We start from the raw sequence: 26294 nt of genomic DNA, 5'->3' as shown, positions 1-26294 counted from the left end.
AAGTGGGTCAAAAATACACAGCCAAGGAATTTCCTGACAGTCCTGTGTTTAATACTTCAAGTTGCAAATCAGGGGTTGTGGGTTCAATCCCTGTTCCACATATAAAGAAATCACATGCCTTATAGCTAAAAACTGAAGCATGAAGCAAAAATATATGGTAATAAATTTAGCAAAGAATTTTTAAAATGATCCACATCAAAAAATTCTTTAAAAATAAATAAGCAACTAAATAGCCAGATTCCATTATGCATAAAGGTTGAAGAAAAAAAAGGAAGCTTACTTGTCAACTGAACTCAGATTTTCTAAGAGCTCAATCTTGTAATATCATGCTCTATGAAGTAAAAATATTACTGGCAGTTATATATATAGTTTTACTAACACTCATATTAATCATTCACCAATATCCTCCTGATTCAACAAAATCCTCTTGTTGAAGAGTTCCCTAATCCCAAATAGAAACAGTTGCTGCCAAGAGATGTCAAAGATATACACCCTGATATGCCTTCTCCGCTCAGCTTTAAGAACTAGTTTAAAAAATATCATAGCCAGAGCACAGAGAAATGCTGAACGTCTGTATACACACAAACACACACACACAGACACACACACACACAGACACACACACTCACACACACAAATACACACCTGCTATTGCCGTAGGATACCCAGTTCTTTTCTGAACTTTATGCTTGATTGATCTAGTTGCCTTGAGTAAGAACTGGTTTCTCAGCTTCTCTTTAGGACACCTGGAGACAAGACTTATCCACTTCTGTGGTCCTGAACCACTCACCAGCATCAGAGAAAAAAGAACTTGATCTTCAATTCACCGACTTCAGACATGAAGATGTGAAGACTGCTCTGTCCACCAGGGAGGGGATCCAAGGGGACAGGGCTCCAAACTCTTGGTTAGAGACATGCATTAAACATGTATTAATTGCTCAGTTTTCTTTTTCTCCCTCCAGGACACATGCCCTAGGGCAGTGGTTCCTAAACTTTGATGTTCCCTAGAATGCCCTGGGGAGTTTATTAAAGAGGCAGATCCCAGCTCCAACTCCACTGATGCTCATTCTTGAACTCTGCAGCAAGAGAATTCTGATGTACATGGTCCGAAGGGCCAACACTAAGAAAACAGTGTCCTTAGGAAGAACGTCATGATGACACCCCATGGGTGTGAGCCTGAAGGAGATGTGGAAAGACCTCCTCACTGACCCTTCCTACAAGCTTCAAGTTTCCCCTAGTTAAGTCAAAGCTTGGGATGTGAGGATGGAGTTTTCTCCCAAGCGAGATGCCTTCTTAATTTGTTGCCTTTTAAATAAATCTGCTTCATGGTAGAAATCCAAATACAATATGAGAAAGTCAAAGTATTCCCCCTGTCTTTTATTCATTTTTTATACTTATAAAATGGTTTTTCTTCATAAAACTTTACATTTGTTGTTCTATGAAAATGTTAGTCGCTCAGTCACGTCGGACTTTTTGCAACGCCACAGACTGTAGCTCACCAGGCTCCTCTGTCAGTGGAATTCTCCAGGCAAGAATACTGGAGCTGTCAGCTCCAGTGGCTGTTGTTCACTGTCTAAGCCATGTCTGACTCTTTGCGACCCCATGAACTGCAACATGCCAGGCTTCACTGTTTTTTGCTATTTTCTAGAGTTTGCTCAAACTCAAGTTCATTAAGTCAGTAATGCCATCCAACCATCTCATCCTCTGTCATCACCTTTATATCCTTCCCTCAATCTTTCCCACCATCAAGGTCTTTTCCAGTGAGTTGACTCTTCGCATCAGATGGCTAAATTATTGGAGTTTCATCTTCAGCATCAGTCCTTCCAATGAATATTCAGGGTTGATTTCCTTTAGGATTGACTGGTGTGATCTCCTTGCTGTTCAAGGGACTGTCAAGAGTCTTCTCCAGTACCACATTTGGAAAGTATCAATTTTGCCACTCAGTCTTCTTTCTGGTCCAACTCTCACATCCGTACATGACTACAGGAAAACCACAGCTTTGACTAAATTACCTTTGTTGGAAAAGTAATGTTTCTGCTTTTTAATAGGTTGTGTAGAAATGTCATAGCTGTTCTTCCAAGGTCAAGTGTCTTTTATTTTCATGACTGCAGTTACCAAATGAAGTAATTTTGAACCCAAGAAAATAAAATCCGTCACTGTTTCCACTTTCCCCCAATCTGTTTGCCATGAGCAACGGAACAGAGTGCCATGATCTTTGTTTTGTGAATGTTGAATTTTAAGCCAGCTTTTTCACTCTCCTCTTCCACCCTCATCAAGAGGCTCTTTAGTTCCTCTTCACTTTCTGCCATTAAAGTGGTGTCATCTGCTTATGTGAGGTTGTTGATATTTCTCCCAGCAATCTTGATTCCAGCTGGTGATTCATCCAGTCTAGCATTTCGCGTGATGCATTCTGTGTATAAATAAATAAGCAGGATGAGAATATACAGCCTTTATATACTCTTTTCCAAATTTGGAACCAGTCAATTGTTTCATATCTCATGCTAACTATTGCTTCTTGACCTGCACACAGGTTTCTCAGGAGGCAGGTAAGGTGCTCTGGTATTTCCATCTCTCGAAGAATTTTCCACAGTTTGTTGTGATCTACACGGTCAAAGGTTTTAGCATACTCAGTGAAAGAGGAGTAGATGTTTTTCTGTAATTCTCTTGATGTTTCTATTATCCAACAGATGTTGCCAATTTGATCTCTGGTTCCTCTGCCTTTTCGAAATCTAGCTTGGACTTCTGGAAGTTCTTGGTTCACATACTGCTGAAGCCTAGTTTGAATGGCTTTGAGTATAATCTTGCTAGCATGTGAAATGAGTGCAGTTGTACTATAGTTTTAACATTCTTTGGCCTTGCCTTTCTTTGGGATTGAAATATAAACTGCCTTTTTCTAGTCGTGGGTCCACTGGTGAGATTTCCAAATTTGCTAGCATATTGAATGCAGCTGTTTAACAGCAACATCTTTTAGGATATATTTACATAAATGGGATTTATTTTGCATGATATCTTAGAGCTTTCTTTTTCCAAATTTATTGCAATAATATTTGCAAGTCTACTTCTATGCTTATTAGTGCATAAAATACATATAGCATCAATATACTAATCGTCTCAAATTTTTAGTTGCTCTCTTGTTTTGTTAACTGAATGATTCTTTAACAAAGGATCTTTAAATCTTCAATAAGGTAAAATTTTGTTAAATATTACAGTACACTCTGAAATCTTCTCCTGTGTCAGTTGTCTGATCAAGGTTACTTTATTATCTGCAAAGCATCCATTTTAACTGGCTGCATTGTCTTAGTTCCCCCATGCCTGTGGCTTGCTCCTTTGAAGAGAGAACAATCAAACTTTGAAAATGTCCATGAAAATACATGAAGAATGGAAGTCTAGGTTGAACTCCATGGAAAGGGAGGCAATAAAGCCAGACTGTTTTCATTCACCTAAGGAATCATCTAAGTCAGAGCTTATGGAATGAAATAAATGAATAACAAAGAAAAATTGCATCATATTTTATACATGTATCAAATATCAAACTCCTTCAAAATATTGTGATTTCCAACTTTACACCTCAAACAGACTAGAGTTGTGACATTACCACAGCCTTCCATGTCACTCCAGCTGCTGCTTACATACTAATTAGTTTAATTAGTGTTTATGTATAATATTGGTAAACATACTACATTTTGCATAGTGCAGGCACACACACACACAAAAGGGCAAGATGGAAAAAAGGGGTAAAAACCTGATGCTCAAAAAGAGACGTATCTATGTTGATAAGAGAGGTCAAATGAATAGTACAAACTAATCTAAAAAAGGCAAATAAAGAGGGAAAAGTAAAGAAACAATCTTTGTCCAAATCTATTTGCAATAAGTGAGTTTTCCAAGGTAGCAGCACTACAAAGTTGGTCAATAAAGAACAAAATCAAAGATACTTTATATCCTAACAGTGAGCACTGAGAATTGAACATTTTAATATACTATTTATAACAGTTTAAAAAACAAAATATACATATGGATGAATTTACCAAAATACCAGTACATTAAAAACTACAAACGCATTCATGGTAAATTTAAGGAGAATGAAAGTGAATAGAGATACACTTTGCACATAGACAGGATAGCTCAATATTGTTATGGAGCCAAGTCTCTCCTCCAGTTGATCTATAGGGTCAGTGCAATCAAAGGCAATGTATCAGCAGCCTACTTGTAGAAGGTGATTCTTAATATTATATGGAAGTCAAAGGGAAGACAAAAAATCTTAAAATGAAAAGCAAAATGCCATAATTTATCAAATTTAAAAAACTTTTTATAATCCATCAAAAGGAAAATAAAAATAATTGCATGAGAATGGGAATATAGATCAATAGAACAGCAAATAATTTTTAAATAGATCAATACAAATAAGGTCAATTAATAGTTTACAGTGGACCAAGGCAATGTAATGTGGCAAGCATAGTGTTTCAATAAATGGTACCAGCATGGTTCAGTATCAATATGGCTTAAGTGAACATGGACTCTTGAGCCACACGACATGCAAAACATAACTCAAAATGGGTCAAATGTGTAAGAACTATAGCTATAAGACTATTTTGAAGAAAACATTGGACAAAATCTTGGTAAAAGTGAGGTAGGTAATATTTTCTTAAATAGGACACAAAAGTCATCAACACTAAAAGGAAAAGATAGAATCTTGATTTCATAAAAATAGAATGCATTTTCTCTTCCAAAGAAACTTTTTTTAAAAAGTTATTGGACTATAGTTGCTTAACAATGTTTTGTTATTTTCTGATCTCAGTAAAATGAATTTGCCATACGTCAAGGCTATGGTTTTTCCAGTGGTCATGTATGGATGTGAGAGCTGGACTGTGAAGAAAGCTGAGTGCCGAAGAATTGATGCTTTTGAACTGTGGTGTTGGAGAAGACTCTTGAGAGTCCCTTGGACTGCAAGGAGATCCAACCAGTCCATCCTAAAGAAGATCAGTCCTGGGTGTTCATTGGAAGGACTGATGATAAAGCTAAAACTCCAATACTTTGGCCACTTCATGTGAAGAGCTGACTCATTGGAAAAGACCATGATGCTGGGAGGGATTGGGGGCAGGAGGAGAAGGGGATGACAGAGGATGAGATGGCTGGATGGCATCACTGACTCGATGGACATGGGTTTGGGTAAACTCCCGAAGTTGGTGATGGACAGGGAGGCCTGGCATGTTGCAGTTCACAGGGTCGCAGAGTCAGACACGACTGAGCGACTGAACTGAACTGAACTGAGACATATGTATGCCCCTCTTTTTAAAATCTCCTTCCCATTTAGGTCACCACAGAGCTTTGAGTAGAGTTCGCTGTGCTATGCAGCATATTCTCATCTGTCATCTATTTTGTGCACAGCAGGAGATGTCCACTGACAGAGGAATGGATACTGAAGGTGTGGCACCCGTGTGCAGTGGAACACTACACAGCCACGAGCGAAACAAGACTGTGCACTGCGGGACGTGCACGGGTCTACGTGGTGTCCAGGTCGGACACACAGAGTGAAAAAAGTCAGAAGGAGAAAGCTAAATATTTCATGTTAATATCTACATACGGAATCTAGAAAAACGGTAGTGATGAACCGATTTGACAGACAAGAATAGAGAGGCAGACATAGAGAATGCATTTCTGGACACAGTTGGAGGAGTAGTTGTTGTTACAGTTGCTAAGTCTTGTCTGACTGTTTGCAAGCTGTGGACTGCAGCACACCATTCTCCCCTGTCCTTCACAGAGTTTGCTCAGGGGGAAGAAGAGGGTGGGAAAAACTAAGAGAGTACCATTGATATACATGCACTACCATGTGTAAATTAGATTGCTAATGAGAAACTGCTCCATAGCACAGGAAACTCAGTGTGGTACTCTGTGATGACCTAGAGGGCTGCAAAGCATGGGGAGGGTTGGAGGGAGGATGAAGAGAGAGAGAATATACATATACTTAGAGCTTATTCATGTTGCTGCATAGCAAAAACCAACAAAATATTGTAAAGCAATTATCCTCCAATGAAAAATAAATGAATAATTAAATACATTTTAAAAAAGAAATAAATTCCCAGGAAATAAGAGGAGAGACATAAGTACTAAGAGCTATATAAATTCTCAGCCTAATAGACAAGATCAAAAATCGAGAACCTAAACTCAAAATTCCAAATTTATGCTAATGAACTGTTAGGAAATAGACAATAATTGTAAAGGAATGCAATTCAACTATCAAACATTTACTGAGCATTTATTCCATGCTGGGATCAAATCTAGGGATATAGGAGCTAAGGTTTTGTGAACACACATGGCTGTTATAAAGACGAGCAAACATCATTGAGACAAGACTTTTGCCCTGTGCAAGAGTCTCTCCAGGGCCCCCTTCATGTCCCTGTTCCTGAGGCTATAAATGAAGGGGTTCAGCAGTGGAGTGACCACTGTGTACATTACAGAGGCGACGGTGCTCTTGTCCCTGGAGGTGCTGGATGAGGGGAAAAAATACAGTCCAATAATTGTTCCATAATACAGAGATACCACAGAGAGGTGGGAGCCACATGTGGACAATGCTTTGCAGATCCCCTTGGTGGAGGGGACCTTCAGGATGGTGGCCCCGATGCATCCATAAGAGGTGAGGATACATAGTAATGGGAGGATGATGATGACCACTCCTGCTGTGAAAATGGCCAGCTCATTGAGGGATGTGTCTGAGCAGGAGAGCTTCAACAGGGCATCAAGATCACAGAAGAAATGGGGGATGCTGTGGTCAGCACAAAAGGACAGCCGGGTCAGGAGGAGGGTGTGACACAGGGCATTGGCACAGGAGAGAATCCAGGACACAGTTACTAGGAAGGTGCACAGCCCCTGTCCCATGATGGTGCTGTAGTGGAGAGGGTGGCAGATGGCCACATACCGATCATAGGCCATTAAGGTGAGCAGGAAATCATCCAGATCAGTAAAAAAGAGGAAGAAATATGTCTGTGTTACACAGCCTGCATAGGGGATGGATTGATCCTGAGTCTGCATGTTTATCAGCATTTTAGGGATGGTGACAGATGAAAAGGAGACGTCAGTGAGGGCCAAGTGGCTGAGGAAGAAGTACATAGGGGTGTGGAGGCGAGTGTCCAGCCTGATGAGCAGGAGGATGAGCAGGTTGCCCAGAACCGTGGTCAGGTACATGCCCAGGAACAGGGCGAAGAACATGCCCTGCTGCTCTGGCCAGATGGGGAGTCCCAGGAGGAGGAATTCAGACACGCTGCTATTTTCCTGCCTCTTCATGCTCCTCTCCTGTCTGCTGTGAACAAAAGGATAGTAAAGTAGCACATTTTCACTACAGAGGCAGAAAATAATGAGTCCTTTCTGCTGGTGAATGTCAGTGTCTGCCTGCATTGCCATGTCCCTGCAAAACCCTTAAATGTATGGCGTTACCATGTAAAACAGGGAATTTACCAACCAAGAAGAGGTTTGATACAGAACAGAAACTGGCTCAGTGGCACTTTTCCATCATCTAGGAGAGGGGCCATCTCTAAGTCATAATTTGCAGCTGTGTCTTTTCAACAAAGAGAAAATGTCACAGCATCTTAGTAGAGGGATAGATAGTAAGTGAAAATCTCCCTCATTTCTATTCTGTTTCTGTACATTTAAGAACAATCCTATGGTTTGACTTTCAGATTGTGACATAATGATTTTTCTGAAATCTGACTTTAAAATCCTTTCCTAAGTAAAGTATAGGGAGGAAGTTTCAACAACAAATTCTCACAGGGAAGTGGATCAAAAATACATTGCCAAAGTTTCAATTATGTATAAAGGCTAAAGAGAAAAGAATCATATCTCTTGATTGAACTCAGAGGGTCGTATATCTCAGCCTTGCAATATCACTGCTTTACAAAGTAAAAATGTTACCGTCAGTCACATATTTTTTTTTACTAGTACTCATATTTATCATTATCTAATCTTCTCTTGATCCAACAAACTCTCCTGACCTCATGAATAGGCACACCCATAATAAAAAGAGTTGTCATCAAGAGTCAAAGTGATAAGCCATGATATGCCTTCTCCCCTTGTCTTTAGGTACTAGCATGAGAACTGACATAAATAAGACCACTTGTGTACATACATACATACACACACACACACACACACAAATACACACCTGCTATAGGGAAAGGAAACCAGCTACACTCTGAACTTTATGCTAATGTGATTTGGCTGCTGAGAGTAAGGACAGGTTTCTCAGTTTCTCCGTAGGACACCTGGAGACCATATGTAGCCAATTCTGTGGTCCTGAACCTCTTACCAGCATCAGAGAGAAAAAATCCATGAGCCTTGGAGTTTGTCTCCAAGGAGTTCATCTCCAAGTTCAGAATGGAGTGTGAACACTATCATCTGCCCAACAGGGAGAAGACTCAAGGGAACAGACCCCAAACTCCTGGTTAGAGACATGCATTAAACAAAGATTAATTGCTCAGTTTTCTTCTTACTCTCTCCAAGACAGACGCCCTCGGGCAGTCGTTCCTAAACTTTGATGTGCCACAGAATCCCCTAGGGAGCTTGTTAAAGTTGCAGATCCCAGCCCCACCTTCAGTGATGCTCTTTCTTGAACTCTGCAGCCAGGGAATTCTGATGCACATGGTCCTAAGGGCAGAGTTTGAGGAAACATTGTCCTTAGGAAGAACATCATGGTGATGCCCTGTGGATGTGAGCCCCCCAAAAGATGTAAAAGACCTTCTTACCCTTCCCTTAATGCTTCCCTGAATTAAGCCATAGCCTGGTATGTGAGCAGGGATTTATTTTCCAAGTGGAGATTCCCTTTTGATTTTCTGCTTTTAAAATTAATTCTTCTTCATGATGGAAACCCAAATACAATAACATAGATATGAATGGAAACAAGTACATCAAAGAACTTCACCCTTCTGTTATACATTTATCCTTCTAAAGTGGATTTTATTCAAGAAATTTTATATTTACATAAATGGGATTTATTTTATATGGTATTTTATAGCTTTCTTTTCCTATAAGAATATATCACAATAATATTTGCATATCTACTTCTATGCATATAAATATAAAGAATACATATAACATCAACATGTCAATCTACTTAAAATTTAAAAATTTTAGCTGCACTCTTTCTGAATAGTTCTGATGAACCAACTCATTGCAAAAGACACTGATGCTGGGAAAGATTGAGGGCAGGAAGTGAAACGGGTGACAGAGCATTAGATGGTTGGATGGCATCACCAACTCAATGGACATGAAAAGGGAAAGCAAGTGAAAGCCCTCAGTCATGTCCAACTCTTTGTGACCCCATGGACTATAGCCCGCCAGGTTCCTCTGTCCATGGAATTCTCCAGGCAAGAATACTAGAGTGGGTAGCCGTTGCCTTCTCCAGGGGATCTTCCCAACCCAGGTATTGACCCAAGTGCCCTGCATTACAGACGAATTTTTCACCATCTGAGCCACCAGGGAAGTGCAAGAACACTGGAGTGGGTATCCTATCCCTTCTCCAGTGGATCTTCCTGACCTAGGAGTTGAACGGGTGTCTCCTGCATTGCAGGCAGATTCTTTACCAGCTGAGTTACCAGGGAAGAGTTTGAGCAACTGTAGGAGGTGGTGAAGGACAGGGAAACCTGACATGCTGCAGTCCATGGAGTCACAAAGAGTTGGACACAACTTAATGTCTAAACAACAACAAAATTGTTGAATTAACTCAGTGATTCTTTAATGAAAAATCTTGAATTCTTTAATAAAGTTAAACCTTACTAAAGATTATACAATGCCTTGAAATCTTCTCTGTGTCAGTTGTCTGATCACGGTTACTTTCACATCTCCAAAGCTTCCAGTTTTACAGGCTCCATTATCATGATTCCCCCATGCCCGTGAGGAACTTCATGCTCCTTTGAAAACAGAAGAACCTAACTTTGAAATGTCCAGGAAAAATACATGAAGAATGGAAGGTTAAATTGAGCTCTGTGAAAAGAGAGGTAATAAAGCCAGACTGTCTTCATTCACCTAAGGGATTGCTTAAGTCAGAGCTTATAGAATGAAATAAATAAACAGTGAAGTAATTTGCTATTGTAATATTCTATACATGTATCAAATATCAAACTCCTTCCAACATTTTGATTTCCTTCTTTACACCCAAACAGACTAGAGCTGGGGACATACCACAGACTTAAATGTCACTCCAGATGCTGGTTACATATTGTTTAGTCTTACGTTTATGTATAAAGTTGGTAAAGATACTACATTTTGCATAGCACCAGCACACACACAAAATGACACCATAGAAGGACTGGGATAAAAACCAATGCTAAAAAAGACATAAACCTAATAATAATAGAGATAAAATGAACAAGTAAGAAGTAAACTTATCTTTAAAAAGGCAGAAAAAGAGGGAAAAGAAAACAAAAAAGAATCTCCCTCCAAATTGGTTTGCATTAAGTGATTTTGCAAGATAGCAGGATTACAAAGCTGATGAACAAAATCAAAAAATCAATGGTACTTTATATCCTAGCATGGAGAATTGAAAAGTTTTATGACACTATTTATAACAGTATAAAAACTGAAAAATACATATGGATGAATTTACCAAAATACCTGCAATACTAGTACATTAAAAAGCACAAAATATTTATGGTGAAATAAAGGAGATGAAAATAGAGATATACCTTGCACACAGACTAGATAATTCAATATTATCATAGAGCTGGTTCTCTCCCCCATTTGACCTACAGGGTCAACGCCATCAAAGCTAAAAACATTAGCAGCCTACTTTTTGAAGATACTTCTTAATTTTACACAGACATGAAAGGGAAACCATAATAATTTAAAATGAGAAAAAAACTGCCGGACTTACTTTACCTAATTTCAAAACTTTTATAATCCATAGCAAAGAAAATAATAATATTGGCATGAGAATAGGAATATAGATCAATAGAACAGTGAATAATTTTGAAATCAGTCAATACACACAAGGTCAATTAATAGTTTATGAATGCACCAAGGCAATTTAACGTGGCAAGGATATTGTTTCAGAAAATGATGTCAGCATGACTCAGTATCAATATGTCTGAAGTGAACATGGACTTTTGGCTGCACCACATGCAAAACATAACTTGAAACGGAGCAATTGTGTAAAACCTATAAGTATAAAACCATGGTGTAGGCAACATTTCCTTAGATAAGCCACAGAAGTCATGAACTCTTAAAAAAAACATAATCTTGACTTCGTAATAATAAAATGCATCTGCAATTCAAAAGAAACTCTTCTTTAAAAATTTTATTGGCGTATAATTACAATGTTTATTAGTTTCTGCTCTTGAGGAAAGTGAATTAGCCATACGTATACAATTCTGTTGTTGTTCAGTTGATCAGTCATGTCCAACTCTTTGCGACTGGATGGACTGCAGCATGCTAGGCTTCCCTGTCCCTTACCATCTCCCAGAGCTTGCTCAAACTCATGTCCACTGAGTCAATGATGCCATCCAACCATCTCATCCTCTGTTGTTCCATTCTCCTGCCTTCAATCTTTCCCAGCATCAAGGTCTTTTCCAATGAGTCAACTCTTCATATTAGGTGGCCAAAGTATTGGAGCTTCAGCATCAGTCCTTCCAATGATTATTCAGGACTGATCTCCTTTAGGATGGACTGGTTGGATCTCCTTGCAGTCCAAGGGACTCTCAAGAGTCTTCTTCAACACCACAGTTCAAAAGTGTCAATTCTTTGGCTCAGCTTTCTTTATGGTCCAACTCTCACATCCATGTATGACTACTGGAAAAACCATAGATTTGGACAGATCTTTGTTGGCTAAGTAATGTCTCTGCTTTTTAATATGCTGTCTAGGCTGGTCATAGCTTTTCTTCCAAGGAGTAAGGGTCTTTTAATTTCCTGGCTGCAATCACCACCTGCAGTGATTTTTGAGCCCAAGAAAATAAAGTCTGTTATGATTTCCATTGTTTTCCCATCTGTTTGCCATGTAGTGGCAGGACCTAATGCCATGATCTTAGTTTTTTGCATGTTGAATTTTAAATCAACTCTTTCACTTTCCTTTTTCACCTTCATCAAGAGGCTCCTTAGTTCCTCTTGGTTTTCTACCATAAGGCTGGTGTCATCTGCATATCTGAGGTTATTGATATTCCTCTTGGCAATGTTGATTCCAGCTTGTGCTTCATCCATACTGGCATTTCTCATGATGTCCTCTGCATAGAAGTTAAATAAACAGGGTGACAATAAACAGCCTTGAGGTACTCCTTTCCCAATTTGGAGCCAGTCCATTGTTCCATGTCCAGTTCTAAATGTTACCTCTTGACCTGCATTCAGGTTTCTCAGGAGGCAGGTCAGATGGTCTGGTATTCCCATCTCTGAAGAATTTCCCAAAGCTTGTTGTGATCCACACAGTCAAAGGCCTTAGTGCAGTCAAAGAAACAGAAAAGAAAGTAGAAAGAAAGCGAAGTTGCTCAGACATGCACAAGTCTATGAGACCCTGTGGACTGTAGCCTGTCAAGTTCCTATGTCCATGGGATTCTCCAAGCAAGACTATTGGAGTGGGTTGCCATTTCCTTTTCCAGGGGATCTTCCTGACCCAGGGATCAGACCCGGGTCTTCCACATTGCAGGCAGATGCTTTACTCTCTGAGCCACCAGGGAATGAAGCAGAGGTAGATATTTTTCTGGAATTCTCTTGCTTTTTCTATGATTGAACAGATGTTGGCAATGTGATCTCTGGTTCCTCTGCAGTTTCTAAATCCAGTTTGAACATTTTTAAGTTCTTGGTTCACATACTGTTGAACCAGTCTAGCTTGGAGAATCTTGAGAATTACTTTGCTAGCATGTGAAATGAGTGCAACTGTGCAGTTGTTTGAAAATTCTTTGACATTGCCCTAATTTGGAACTGGAATGAAAACGGACATTTTCCATTCCTATGGCCATTGCTGAGTTTTCCAAATTTGCTGGAATATGGAGCTCAGCACTTGAACAGCGTCATCTTTTAGGATTTGAAATAACTCAGCTGGAATTCCATCACTTCCACTAGCTTTGTTTGTAGTGATGCTTCCTAAGACCCACTTGACTTTGCACTCCAAGATGTCTGGCTCTAGGTAAGTGACCACACCATCATGGTTATCTGGGTTATTCAGATTTTTTTGTATAGTTCTCTTGTATATTCTTGTCATCTCTTCTGAATATCTTCTTCTTCAGTCAAGTCCATACCATTTGTGTTCTTTATTGTGCCCATCTTGGCGTGACATGTTCCATTGGTATTTCTAATTTTCTTGAAGCGATTTCTAGTCTTTCCCATTCTGTAGTTTACATCTATTTCTTTGCATTGTTTACTTAGGATTTCTTATCTCTCCTTGGTATTCTATTTAATATATAGTAAAGGCAATGGCAACCCACTCCAGTACTCTTGCCTGGAAAATCCCATGGGCGGAGGAGCCTGGTAGGCTGCAGTCCATGGGGTCGTGAAGAGTCAGACATGAATGAGAGACTTCACTTTCACTTTCATGCATTGGAGAAGGAAATGGCAACCCACTCCACTGTTCTTGCCTGGAGAGTCCCAGGGTTGGGGGAGCCTGGTGGGCTGCTGTCTATGGGGTCGCACAGAGTCTGACATGACTGAAGCGACTTAGCAGCAGCAACACATTACTGCTGCTGCTGCTGCTGCTGCTGCTGCTGCTGCTAAGTCACTTCAGTTGTCTCCGACTCTGTGTGACTCCACAGATGGCAGCCCACCAGGCTCTTCTGTCCATGGGATTTTCCAGGCAAGAACACTGGAGTAGGGTGCCATCACCTTCTCCCAACACACAATACTGCTATGTATTAAAATACAAAAATTTAATATAACACTACTATATTTTATTTTATTATTTTTTTAATATGCCCAACCTTGTTTTTCCTTTTTTTAATATAAATTTATTTATTTTAATTGGAGGTTAATTACTTTACAATATTGTATTGGTTTTGCCATACATCAACATGAATCCGCCACAGGTATACACGTGTTCCCCATCCTGAACCCCCCTCCCTCCTCCCTCCCCGCTTAAATATAACAGTTTAGCACAGGGAACTGTACAGCACAGAGAACTCTTCTCAACACTCTGTGGTGGATTTCCTTTCCATTTAGGTCACCACGGAGCACTGAGAAGAGTTCCCTCTGCTATACAGTAAGTTCTCATTAGTTATCTTTATAATACATAGTACTAAATGTCTGGTTGTTGTTTTTTTTTTTTATCTCCGGTTCTTCGCCTTTTCTAAACCCAGCATGGACATCTGGAAGTTCTCAGTTTGCATAATGCTGAAGCCTAGCATGCAGGTTTTTGAGAATAATCTTACTAGCATAGGAGATGAGAACAAATGTCTGGTGGTTTGAAAGGAAAGGAGTTAGACAAGGTTGCTTACTGTCACCCTGTTTATTTAACTTATGGGCTGAGCACACCATGAGAAATGCCGGCTGGATGAGTTATATGCTAGAATCAAGATTGGCGGGAGAAACATCAACAATTTCAGATGGGAGGATGATACCACTCTAATGGCAGAAAACAAAAAGGAACAAAAAGAACCTCTTGATGAAGGTGAAGGAGGAGGGTGAAAAACCAGATGAAATCTAAATATTAAAAAAAAAAACCAAGATCACGATTGCCTGGAAAAATATCAATAACCTCAGATATGCAGATGACATCACCCTTATGGCAGAAAGTGAAGAGGAACTAAAAGCCTCTTGATGAAAGTGAAAGAGGAGAGTGAAAAAGTTGGCTTAGAGCTCGATATTCAGAAAACTAAAATCATGGCATCTGGACCCATCACTTCATGACAGATAGATGGGGAAACAGTGGAAACCATGTCAGACTTTATTTGGGGGGGGGGCTCCAAAATCACTGCAGATAGTGACTGCAGCCATGAAATTAAAAGATGCTTATTCCTTGGAAGGAAAGTTATGACCAACCTAGATAGCATATTGAAAAGCAGAGATACTACCTTGCCAACAAAGGTCTGTCTAGTCAGGGTTATGGTTTTTCCAGTAGTCATGTATGGATGTGAGAGTTGGACTGTGAAGAAAGCTGAGCACCAAAGAATTGATGCTTTTGAACTGTGGTGTTGGAGAAGACTCTTAGGAGTCCCTTGGACTGCAACCAGTCCATTCTAAAGGAGATCAGTCCTGGGTGTTCATTGGAAGGACTGATGCTGAAGCTGAAACTCCAGTACTTTGGCCACCTCATGAGAAGAGTTGACTCATTGGAAAAGACTCTGATGCTAAGAGGGATTGGGGGCAGGAGGAGAAGGGGACGACAGAGGATGAGATGGCTGGATGGCATCACCGACTCGATGGACATAAGTTTGAGTAAACTCCAGGAGTTGGTGATGGACCGGGAAGCCTGGCGTGCTGTGATTCATGGGGTTGCAAAGAGTCAGACACGACTGAGCGGCTGAACTGAACTGAACTGAACTGAATATTCCATTGTGTATATGTACCACATCTTCTTTGTCCATTCATCTGTTGATGGACATCTAGGGTGCTTCCATGTTCTAGCTATTGTAAATAGTGCTGCAATGAACACTGGGGGTACATATGTCTTTTTCAACTTTGGTTTCACTTGGGTATATGCCTAGGAGTGGGATTGCTGGGTCATGTGGCGGTTTTATTCCTAGTTTTTTAAGGAATCTCCATACCATCTTCCATAGTGGCTGTATCAATTTACATTCCCACTAACAGTTATGTGCCACATTTTTATCTATTCCTCTTTCATATACGTTTACTGTTGTTGTCGTTCAGTTGCCCAGTCATGTCTGACTCTTCATGACCCCATGGACTGCAGCATGTCAGGCCTCCCTGTCTCTCACCATCTCCTGGAGTTTTCCAGAGTTCATGTCCATTGCATCAGTAATGCTATTGAAACATCTTACCCTTGTCTCACTCTTCTCCTTCTGCCTTCAGTCTTTCTCAGCATCAGGGTCTTTTCCAGTGAGCTAGCTGTTCACATCCGGTGACCAAAGTATTGGAGCCTTTTTCACCCTCCTCTTTCACTTTCATCAAGAGGCTTTTTATTTCCTCTTCACTTTCTGCCATAAGGGTGATGTCCTCTGCATATCTGAAGTTATTGATATTTCTCCCAGCAATCTTGATTCCAGCTTGTGTTTCTTCCAGTCCAGTGTTTCTCATGATGTACTCTGCATAGAAGTTAAATAAGCAGAGTGACAATATACAGCCTTGACGTACTCCTTTTCCTATTTGGAACCAGTCTGTTGTTCCATGTCCAGTTCTAACTGTTGCTTCCTGAACTGCATACAGGTTTCTCAAGAAGCAGGTCAGGTGGTCTGGTATTCCCATCTCTTTCAGAATTGTCCACAGTCTATTGTGATCCACACAAAGGCTTTGGCATGGTCAATAAAGCAGAAATAGATGTTTTTCTGGAACTCTCTTGCTTTTTCCATGATCCAGTGGATGTTGGCAATTTGATCTCTGGTTCCTCTGCCTTTTCTAAAACCAGCTTGAACATCTGGAAGTTCATGGTTCACGTATTGCTGAAGCCTGGCTTGGAGAATTTTGAGCGTTACTTTACTAGCGTGTGAGATGAGTGCAATTGTGCGGTAGTTTGCGCATTCTTTGGCATTGCCTTTCTTTGGGATTGGAATGAAAACTGACCTTTTCCAGTCCTGTGGCCACTGCTGAGTTTTCCAAATTTGCTGGCATATTGAGTGCAGCACTTTCACAGCATCATCTTTCAGGATTTGAAATAACTCAACTGGAATTCCATCACCTTCACTAGCTTTGTTCCTAATGATGCTTTCTAAGGCCCACTTGACTTCACATTCCAGGATGTCTGGCTCTAGATTAGTGATCACACCATCATGATTATCTGGGTCTTGAAGCTCTTTTTTGTATAGTTCTTCTGTGACTTCCTTGGTGGCTCAGATGGTAAAGCATCTGTCTACAATGCAGGAGACCTGGGTTCAAGCCCTGGATTGGGAAGATCCCCTGGAGAAGGAAATGGCAATCCACTCCAGCACTGTTGCCTGGAAAATCCCATGGACAGAGGAGCCTGGTACACTACAGTCTATGGGTCACAAAGAGTTGGACACGACTGAGCAACTTCACTTCACTTCACTTCTGTGTATTCTTGCCACCTCTTCTTAATATCTTCTGCTTTGGTTAGGTCCATACCATTTCTGTCCTTTATCGAGCCCATCTTTGCATGAAATGTTCCCTTGGTATCTCTAATTTTCTTGAAGAGATCTCTAGTCTTTCCCATTCTGTTGTTTGCCTCTATTTCTCTGGATTGATCACTGAAGAAGGCTTTCTTATGTCTCCTTGCTATTCTCTGGAACTCTGCATTCAGATGCTTATATCTTTCCTTTCCTCCTTTGCTTTTTGCTTCTCTTCTTTTCATGGATATTTGTAAGGCCTCCCCAGGCAGTCATTTTGCTTTTTTGCATTTCTTTTCCATGGGGATGGTCTTGATCCTTGTCTCCTGTACAATGTCACGAACTTCTGTCCATAGTTCGTCAGGCACTCTGTCTATTAGATCTAGTCCCTTAAATTTATTTCTCACTTCCACTGTATAATCATAAGGGATTTTATTTAGGTCATACCCGAATGGTCTAGCAGTTTTCTCCACCTTCTTCAATTTAAGTCTGAATTTGGCAATAAGGAGTTCTGATCTGAGCCACAGTCAGCTCTCGGTCTTGTTTTCGCTGACTGTATAGAGCTTCTCCATCTTTGGCTGCAAAGAATATAATCAATCTGATTTCAGTGTTAACCACCTGGTGATGTCCACATGTAGAGTCCTCTCTTGTGTTGTTGGAAGAGAGTGTTTTTTATGACCAGTGAGTTCTCTTGACAAAACGCTGTTAGCCTTTGCCCTGCTTCATTCCGTACTCCAAGGCCAAATTTGCCTGTTACTCCAGGTGTTTCTTGACTTCCTTCTTTTGCATTCCAGTCCCCTATAATGAAAAGGACATCTTTTTTGGGTGTTAGTTCTAAAAAACCTTGTAGGTCTTCATAGAACCGTTCAACTTCAGCTTCTTCAGTGTTACTGGTTGGGGCATAGACTTGAATTACCTTGATATTGAATGGTTTGCCCTGGAACGAGCAGAGACCGCTCTGTCGTTTTAGAGATTGCATCCAAGTACTGCATTTCGAACTCTTTTGTTGACCATGATAGCTATTCCATTTCTTCTGAGGGATTCCTGCCCGCAGTAGTAGATATGATGATGATCTGAGTTAAATTCACTCATTCCAGTCCCTTTTAGTTTGTTGATTCCTAAAATGTCAATGTTCACTCTTGCCATCTCCTGTTTGACCACTTCCAATTTGTCTTGATTCATGGACCTAACATTCCAGGTTCCTATGCAATAAATATTGCTCTTTACATCATCGGACCTTGCTTCTATCACCAGTCACATCCATAACTGGATATTGTTTTTGCTTTGGCTCCATCCCTTCATTCTTTTTTTTTTTTTTTTTAGTTTAAACACATTACTAAAACTCCATCAAATTTTATTATAAATGAACAATATTTTCCATATTATGACAAGTCTTGTCATTTTCCTTCAACCAGACATTATTTAAATTTAGAACCTTGTGATTCTTACATGTTAATAACACCACCCACTTACCTATGTCTTCTGGAGTTATTTCTCCACTGATCTCCGGTAGCATATTGGGCACCTACCGACCCAGGGAGTTCCCCTTTCTGTAGCCTATCATTTTAACTTTTCATACTGTTCATGGGGTTCTCAAGGCAAGAATATTGAAGTGGTTTGCCATTCTCTTCTCCAGTGGACCACATTCTGTCAGACCTCTCCATCATGACCCTCCCATCTTAGATGGCCCCCACACAGCATGGCTTAGCTTTTTGAGTTAGACAAGGCTGTGGTCCATGTGATCAGACTGGCTAGTTTTCTGTGGTTTTGGTTTCAGTGTGTCTGCCCTCTGATGCCCTCTCGCAACACCTACCATCTTACTTGGGTTTCTCTTACCTTGGACGTGGGGTATCTCTTCATGGCTGCTCCAGCAAAGCGCAGCCACTGCTCCTTACCTTGGATGAGGGGTATCTCTTCACTGCCACCCCTCCTGACCTTCGACGTGGAGTAGCTCCTCTCACCCCTCCTTGCCCATGCAGCCACCGCTCCTTGGACATAGGGTTGCTCTTCTCAACCACCTCCCCTGACCTCGGACATGGGGTAGCTCCTCTCAGCCAGTAATGGAATATTACTCAGCCATAAAAAGAAACACATTTGAGTCAGTTCTAATGAGGTGGATGAACCTAGAGCGTATTATACAGAGTGAAGTAAGTCATAAAGAGAAAGATAAATATCACATACTAATGCATATATATGGAATCTAGAAAGATGGTACCAAATAATTTATTTGCAGGGCAGCAGTGGAGAAACAGACATGGAGAACAGATTTATGGACATGGGGAGAGGGGAGGAGAGGATTTGAGGTATGAAGATGTGGCAGATATACACAATGGAATATTACACATCCAAAAAATGGATCAAATTGTGCCATTTTCTGAGACATAGACTGACCTACAGACTGTCATATAGAGTGAAGTAAGTCAGAAAGAGAAAAAATATATCATATGCTAATGCATATATATGGAATCTGGAAAACAGTACTGATGAACCTATTTCTAGGTCAGGAATAGAGATGCTAACAGACGCACAGAACAGACCTATGGACACACCAGGGAAGGAGAGGGTGGCACAAATTGGGATATTAGGATTGACACATATACACTACCATGTGTAACATAGACAGCTAGTGGGAAGCAGCTATATAACACAGGGAACTTAGCTCAGTGACTGTGATGACCTAGATGGGTGAGAAGGCTGGGTGGTGAGAGGCAGACTCAAGAGGGAGGGAATACATGTATACTTACAGCTGATTCGTGTTGCTGTACATCAGAACCAACACAACATTCTAAAGCAATTATCCTCCATGCAAAGTAAAAAAAAATAAAATAAAATCTGAAAAAAGAAAAATAAATAAAATACAAAATTAAGTAAAATATGTAAATGAGAGGAGAAACATAAGTACTGCCAGCTGTGCAATTTCTCAGTTTAATACACAAAATTTATAATCAAGAATATCAACTTAAAATTAACAATTTATGCTAATGAATTGTAAGGAAGTAGACAATAACTGTCATAGGATGCAATCCAAGTTATAAAATATTAACTGAGAATTTATTCCATGCCAGGATCTGGGGTTCTGTTAACACATGTGTCTGTTATAAGATGAACAAATGTCATTGAGATAAGACTTTTGCCCTGTGCAAGAGTCTCTCCAGGGCCCCCTTCATGTCCCTGTTCCTGAGGCTATAAATGAAGGGGTTCAGCAGTGGAGTGACCACTGTGTACATCACAGAGGCGACGGTGCTCTTGTCCCTGGAGGTGCTGGATGACGGGAAAAAATACAGTCCAATAATTGTTCCATAATACAGAGACACCACAGAGAGGTGGGAGCCACATGTGGACAATGCTTTGCAGATCCCCTTGGTGGAGGGGACCTTCAGGATGGTGGCCCCAATGTGTCCGTAAGAGATCAGGATGCATATTAATGGGAGGACGATGACGGCCACTCCTACTGTGAAAATGGCCAGCTCATTGAGGGATGTGTCTGAGCAGGAGAGCTTCAGCAGGGCATCAAGGTCACAGAAGAAATGGGGGATGCTGTGGTCAGCACAAAAGGACAGCCGGGTCAGGAGGAGGGTGTGACACAGGGCATTGGCACAGGAGAGAATCCAGGACACAGTTACTAGTAAGGTGCACAGCCCCTGTCCCATGATGGTGCTGTAGTGGAGAGGGTGGCAGATGGCCACATACCGATCATAGGCCATCGAGGTGAGCAGGAAATTGTCCAAATCAGTAAAAAATATGAAAAAATACAGCTGTGTTATGCACCCTGCATAGGGGATGGATTGATCCAGAGTGTGCATGTTTATCAGCATTTTAGGGACGGTGACAGATGAAAAGGAGACGTCAGTGAGGGCCAAGTGGCTGAGGAAGAAGTACATGGGGGTGTGGAGGCGAGGGTCCAGCCTGATGAGCAGGATGATGAGCAGGTTGCCCAGAACCGTGGTCAGGTACATGCCCAGGAACAGGGCGAAGAACATGCCCTGCTGCTCTGGCCAGATGGGGAGCCCCAGGAGGAGGAACTCGGACACGCTGCTCTGGTTCTCCTTCCTCATGCTCCTCTCCTGTCTGCTGGGGAGAAAGGACAGTGAAAGAAGCAGAAACTAACAATCAGGCACATCAAAATGAATCCCTAGCATAGCAGAGGGATGATAAGTTAAAATCTACCTCATTTCTATTTTGTTTCTCTACCTTTAAAAACAGTCATAAGGTTTGAACTTTAGGTTGTGACATATTGAACTTTTGAAATTTGAAAATCCTTTAGTAAGTATAGTGAGGAAGTTTCAATAAATTCTCAAAGGAAAGTGGATCAAAAATAAATAGTCAAAGTTTCCATTATGTATAAAGACTGAAGGAAAAAGAAGCTTATCTGCTGGTTGAACTCAGAGTGCCTTAGAGCTCAGTCTTGCAATATCACTGCTTTACGAAGCAAACTTATTACTGGCAGTTGCATATTTTTACTAGTACTCGTATTTTTCATTCTCCAGTCTCCTCCTGATCCAACAAGTTCCCATGACCCCTTGAACTTCCACAATTCATAGTAAAAAATGCTGTTGTCAATAGGTGTCAAAGAGATATACCGTGATATGTCTTTTCCTCCACCACCATCTTTAGAAACTTATAATAAGAAATGACATAAGCCAAGAGCACAAAGAGGTGATGACCACCTGTACACATACACACACACACACACACACACACACACACACACACACACAGTTGCTTTTGGTTGAAAGAGACTAAGTTCTACTCTGAACTTTATGCTCAAGTGATCTAGTTGCAGGGAATAAGGACTGGTTTCTCAGCTTCTCTGGGCCTTCCCTGGTGGCTCAGATGGTAAAGAACCTGCCTGCAATCCAATGAGGGAGACCCCGGTTCAATTTCTGGGTTGGGAAGATCCCCTGGAGAAGGGAATGGCAACCCACTCCAGTATTCTTGCCTGGAGAATTCTATGGACAGAAAAGCCTGGTGGCTACAGCCAGTGGGGTCACAGAGAGTCAGACAAAATGGCTTCAGCTTCTCGATAGGATACTCCAAGACCAGATTTAGCCATCACATCTGTGGTCCCGAACCTCTCACCAGGGACTTCCTTGGTGGCTCAGATGGTAAAGCGTCTGTCTACAATGCCGGAGACCCAGGTTCGAGTCCTGGGTTGGGAAGATCCCCTGGAGAAGGAAATGGCAATCCACTCCAGTACTATTGCCTGGAAAATGCCATGGATGGAGGAGTCTCGTAGGCTACAGTCTATGGGGTCGCAGAGTCGGACATGACTGAGCGACTTCACTTCACTTTCACTTACTTTCTGTGGTCCCAAACCTCTCACCAGCATCAGGGCTAAATAAGCAGACTCCTCAATCCACAGTTTCAGAAATGGAAATATTAAGACTATGCTCTGCCCACCAGGGAGGGGACCACAGGGACTGGGCACCAAGTTCTTGGCTAGAGACATGCATTAAACATCTATTAATTACTCAGTTTTCTTTATACTCCCTTCAGGAAAGATGCTCCCAGGCAGTGGTCCCTAAACTTCAACATTCCCCAGAATCCCTTGGGAGCTTGTTAACGATGAAGATCCCAGCTCCACCTCCAGTGATGCTCATTCAGGAGCTCCAGGGCCAGGGAATTCTGAGGCATGTGATTCTAAGCGCCGACATTGAGGAAACACTGTCCTGAGGAAGAACATCAGGGTGATGCCCTGTGGGTGTGTGCCCAAAGGAGATATGGAAAGATCTCCTTACTGCCCCTTCCCCATGGCTTAATGTTTCCTCTAGTTAGGTCATAGCTTGGATATAGGGATGGATTTTTTTCTCCCAAGTGGGAATTCCTTTTCGATTTGATGCGTTTAAAATTAATTCTGCTTTATGATGGGAATCCAAATACAATAACATAGACATAAAAACAAAGGAGAAAGTCAAAGTACTTCACTCATCCATTATTTATTTATCCTTCTAAGATGGTTTTTTAAATTAATTTATTTTAATTAGAGGGTAATTACTTTACAATATTGTGATGGTTTTTACCTTACATCAACATGAATCAGCCATAGGTATACATATTTCCATAAATGAACTTTACTTTATATGATAATTTATAGTTTTCTTTTCCTAATGTAATTTATTATAATAATTGTGTATATACTTCTATTCATTTCAATACATAATGCATCTGTTCTTCAAAACAAACCCTTTTGAAAAAAATTTTATTGGACTACAGTTGCTTTACAATGCTGTGTTATTTTCTGCTATACAGGAAAATGAATCAGCCATATGCATACATACATCCCTCTGTTTTTGGATTTCCTCCCCATTTAGGTCACCATAGAGCATTGAGCTGAGTTCCTTATGATCTACAGTATGTTCTCATTAGTTATCTTTTTTATACATAGTAGTAAATGTCCATCAAGAGAGGAGTAGATAAAGATTTGGCACTTACATACAATGGAATATTAATCAGCCATAAAATGGAACAAAATTGTTCCATATAAGGAGACATGGATGGACTTACAGACTGTCATACAGAGTGAACTAAGTCAGAAAGAGAAAAACAAATATCATATATTAACACAAAAAAAATGGGAAGGACTGATGCTGAAGGTGAAACTCCAATACTTTGGCCACCTGATGCAAAGAACTGACTCATCGGAAAAGACCCTGATGTTGGGAAAGATTGAAGGTGGGAGGAGAAGGGGATGACAGAGGATGAGATGGTTGGATGGAACCACCAACTCAATGGACATGCATTTGAGTAAGCTGCAGGATTTGGGGATGGACAGGGAAGCCTGACATGTTGCAGCCCATGGGGTCACTAAGAGTAGGACACAACTGAGTGACTGAACTGAACTGAACTGAACACAAAGGAAATTCAAAATAGAAAGACAGGCTTCAGACTGGCAGAAAATATTCTCAAAATGTATTTCTGATAAAGACTTGAATCCAGAACATATACAAAAGACAAGCAATCCAATTATTTGGAAAAAAAAATGTGAAAAATTTAAACAGATATCTCACCAAAGGAAGATATATAGCAAATTAGTGTATATAAAGACACTCAATGTCATTAGTCATTAGATTAATGGAAATGAAAACCACAATGATATAGGACAACAAACCCACTACAATGGCCAAAATTCAGATAAATGGCAATTCCTAGTGGTAGTGAGGATGTTAGAACTCTCATACATTACAGGCAGTATTGCATAATATAGAACTGTTTAGGAAATAGTTTGTCAGTTTCTCCTGTAGTTAAATATACCCTTGGCCCTGCAATTCCACCCTTAGGGATTTATGCAAAAGAAATATAAATTTCTCACACAAAGATCTGAATGTACAGCTATGTGCAACTGTGCTGTATTTAGTCAGGCAGTTGTGTCTGACTCTTTGCAGCTCCGTGGACTGTAGTCTGCCAGGCTCTTCTGTCCATGGGGATTCTCTAGGCAAGAATATTGGAGGGGGTTGCCATGCACTCCTCCAGGGGAACTTCACAACCCAGGGATTGAGTCTAGGTCTTCCACATTGCAGGCAGGTTTTTCACTGTCTAACCCACCAGAGAGCCCATGAACACTGGAGTGGGTAGCCTATCCCTTCTCCAGTAATCAAAGTGGGGTCTCCTGCATGCAGGCAGATTCTTTACCAGCTGAGCTACCAGGGAAACCCACACAGCTATACACATACTCATATATTGGTACATATGGCAAAGGTGATCCTGAAATGCCACAAAGAAAAGATGGATTTTCAACAAAGGGTGCTAGGGTAGTTGAATATTCATAGAGAAGAAAAATGAATTATAATTCACACCATAGGAGAATCAAAGATGGCGGAGGAATAGGACGGGAAGACCACTTTCTCCCTCACAAATTCCTCAAAAGAACATTTCAACGCTGAGCAAACTCCACAAAACAACTTCTGTAGGCTGGCAGAGGACATCAGGCAACCAGAAAAGCAGATCATTCTCTTCAAAAACAGGTAGGAAAAAATATAAAAGATGAAAAAGGAGACAAAGGAGGTGGGGAGGGAGCTCCGTCCTGGGAAGGGAAGCCCGTCCCGGGAAGGGAATTTTAAGAAGAGAGGTTTCCAAACACCAGGAAACACTCTCCCTGCCGAGTCTGTGGCGAGCCTTGGAAACACAGAGGGCAACATAACAGGAAGGGAAAAATAAATAAATAATTAAAACCAAGAGATTACAAGCCCACCAGTAACTCCCCCAGCGGAAAAGCAGCACAGACACCTGCATCCGCCATTGGGAAGTGGGGGCAGGGCAGGGACGTGCGGGAGGCTCGGGCTGCAGTGCTTTGTCAGAATCGGGCAGGAACGCCCGACGCACAACCAGAACAATCTAACTTGGGCTAGCAAACCAGACTGTGGGGTAGCTACCACGTGAAAAGCTCGAACATAAGATACTGCCAGGACCGAGCACAGAACAAAGGACGGAATGGAAAAAGCCGGCTGCAGACCATCCCCCACCGGGGACAGGCAGCCAGAGCCATAAGGACTGGCAAGGGGCAATTGCAGACCCAGAGAGACCTTACTTACCTAACTGCAAGCAGGCTTCTTTGCTAAGACTTCTGGGGGTGCTGGACAGTCACCATCTGCCTCACAAGGGGTGCTAGCAGTCCACCCAGAAAACTGAGCAGCAGAGGCAGAAAAGGCGACAAGTCGCAGCGAACGTGCTCGCCAAACTCCTGAGCTACTCGGACCTGGGAAGGGCACAAAACGCAGTCGCAACTGAATCTGTGCCTCTGAGGGCTGCCTGAGTGCTGAACCTGAGCGGCTTAGACTGGGGAAGTGCACGCAGCCTAGGGCCAGCCTCAGACGGTTCCCGGCTGAGCATCGTAGATGCTCCCTGCCGCGAGCAGGGACAGGTCAAGCGGGGCTGAGACACTGTGTGCACATGACAGTGCTATTTGTTTGCAGCATCCCCCCTCTCCACAGTGCGACTGAACTAGTGAGCCTAAAAAACCAGCAAACAGAAGAAGTTAAACAGAGGGAACTGCCTTGGAAGTGACCCCACACTGCCCACAACATCAGAGAAGAGCCAGAAATATTTTTACTATTTTTAAAATCATTCCTTTTTTTTCTAACTTTTTTAAATTGTTAAGTCTTTTATTTCTCCTCTAATTTTTATTTCTATAACTTACTATTACTATTTTAAAAAAAGACT

General features: G+C 41.2%; 1 protein-coding gene across 2 annotated transcripts; it reads right to left on the bottom strand.

Moving 5' to 3' along the window:
* Window positions 1-6336: 6336 nt before the first annotated feature.
* On the bottom strand, window positions 6337-21193 carry LOC114114132 (olfactory receptor 1J4-like). 2 transcript variants are annotated; one of them, XM_027968323.2, is made up of 2 exons: window positions 20697-21193; window positions 6337-7279 (listed from the first exon to the last, which is right to left on the bottom strand). In XM_027968323.2, exons 1-2 carry the CDS (start codon window positions 21191-21193, stop codon window positions 6337-6339), a joined length of 1440 nt encoding a protein of 479 aa, XP_027824124.2. The 2 variants fall into 2 exon arrangements, with proteins under 2 accessions (XP_027824124.2, XP_027824125.2); XM_027968324.2 differs by lacking the exon at window positions 20697-21193 and adding an exon at window positions 9151-9158.
* Between the last annotated feature and the right edge of the window lie 5101 nt (window positions 21194-26294).

This window comes from Ovis aries, chromosome 3 (assembly GCF_016772045.2).
Source record: "Ovis aries strain OAR_USU_Benz2616 breed Rambouillet chromosome 3, ARS-UI_Ramb_v3.0, whole genome shotgun sequence".
Taxonomy (NCBI): domain Eukaryota; kingdom Metazoa; phylum Chordata; class Mammalia; order Artiodactyla; family Bovidae; genus Ovis; species Ovis aries.
This window is presented reverse-complemented; position numbering and strand designations above follow the sequence as displayed.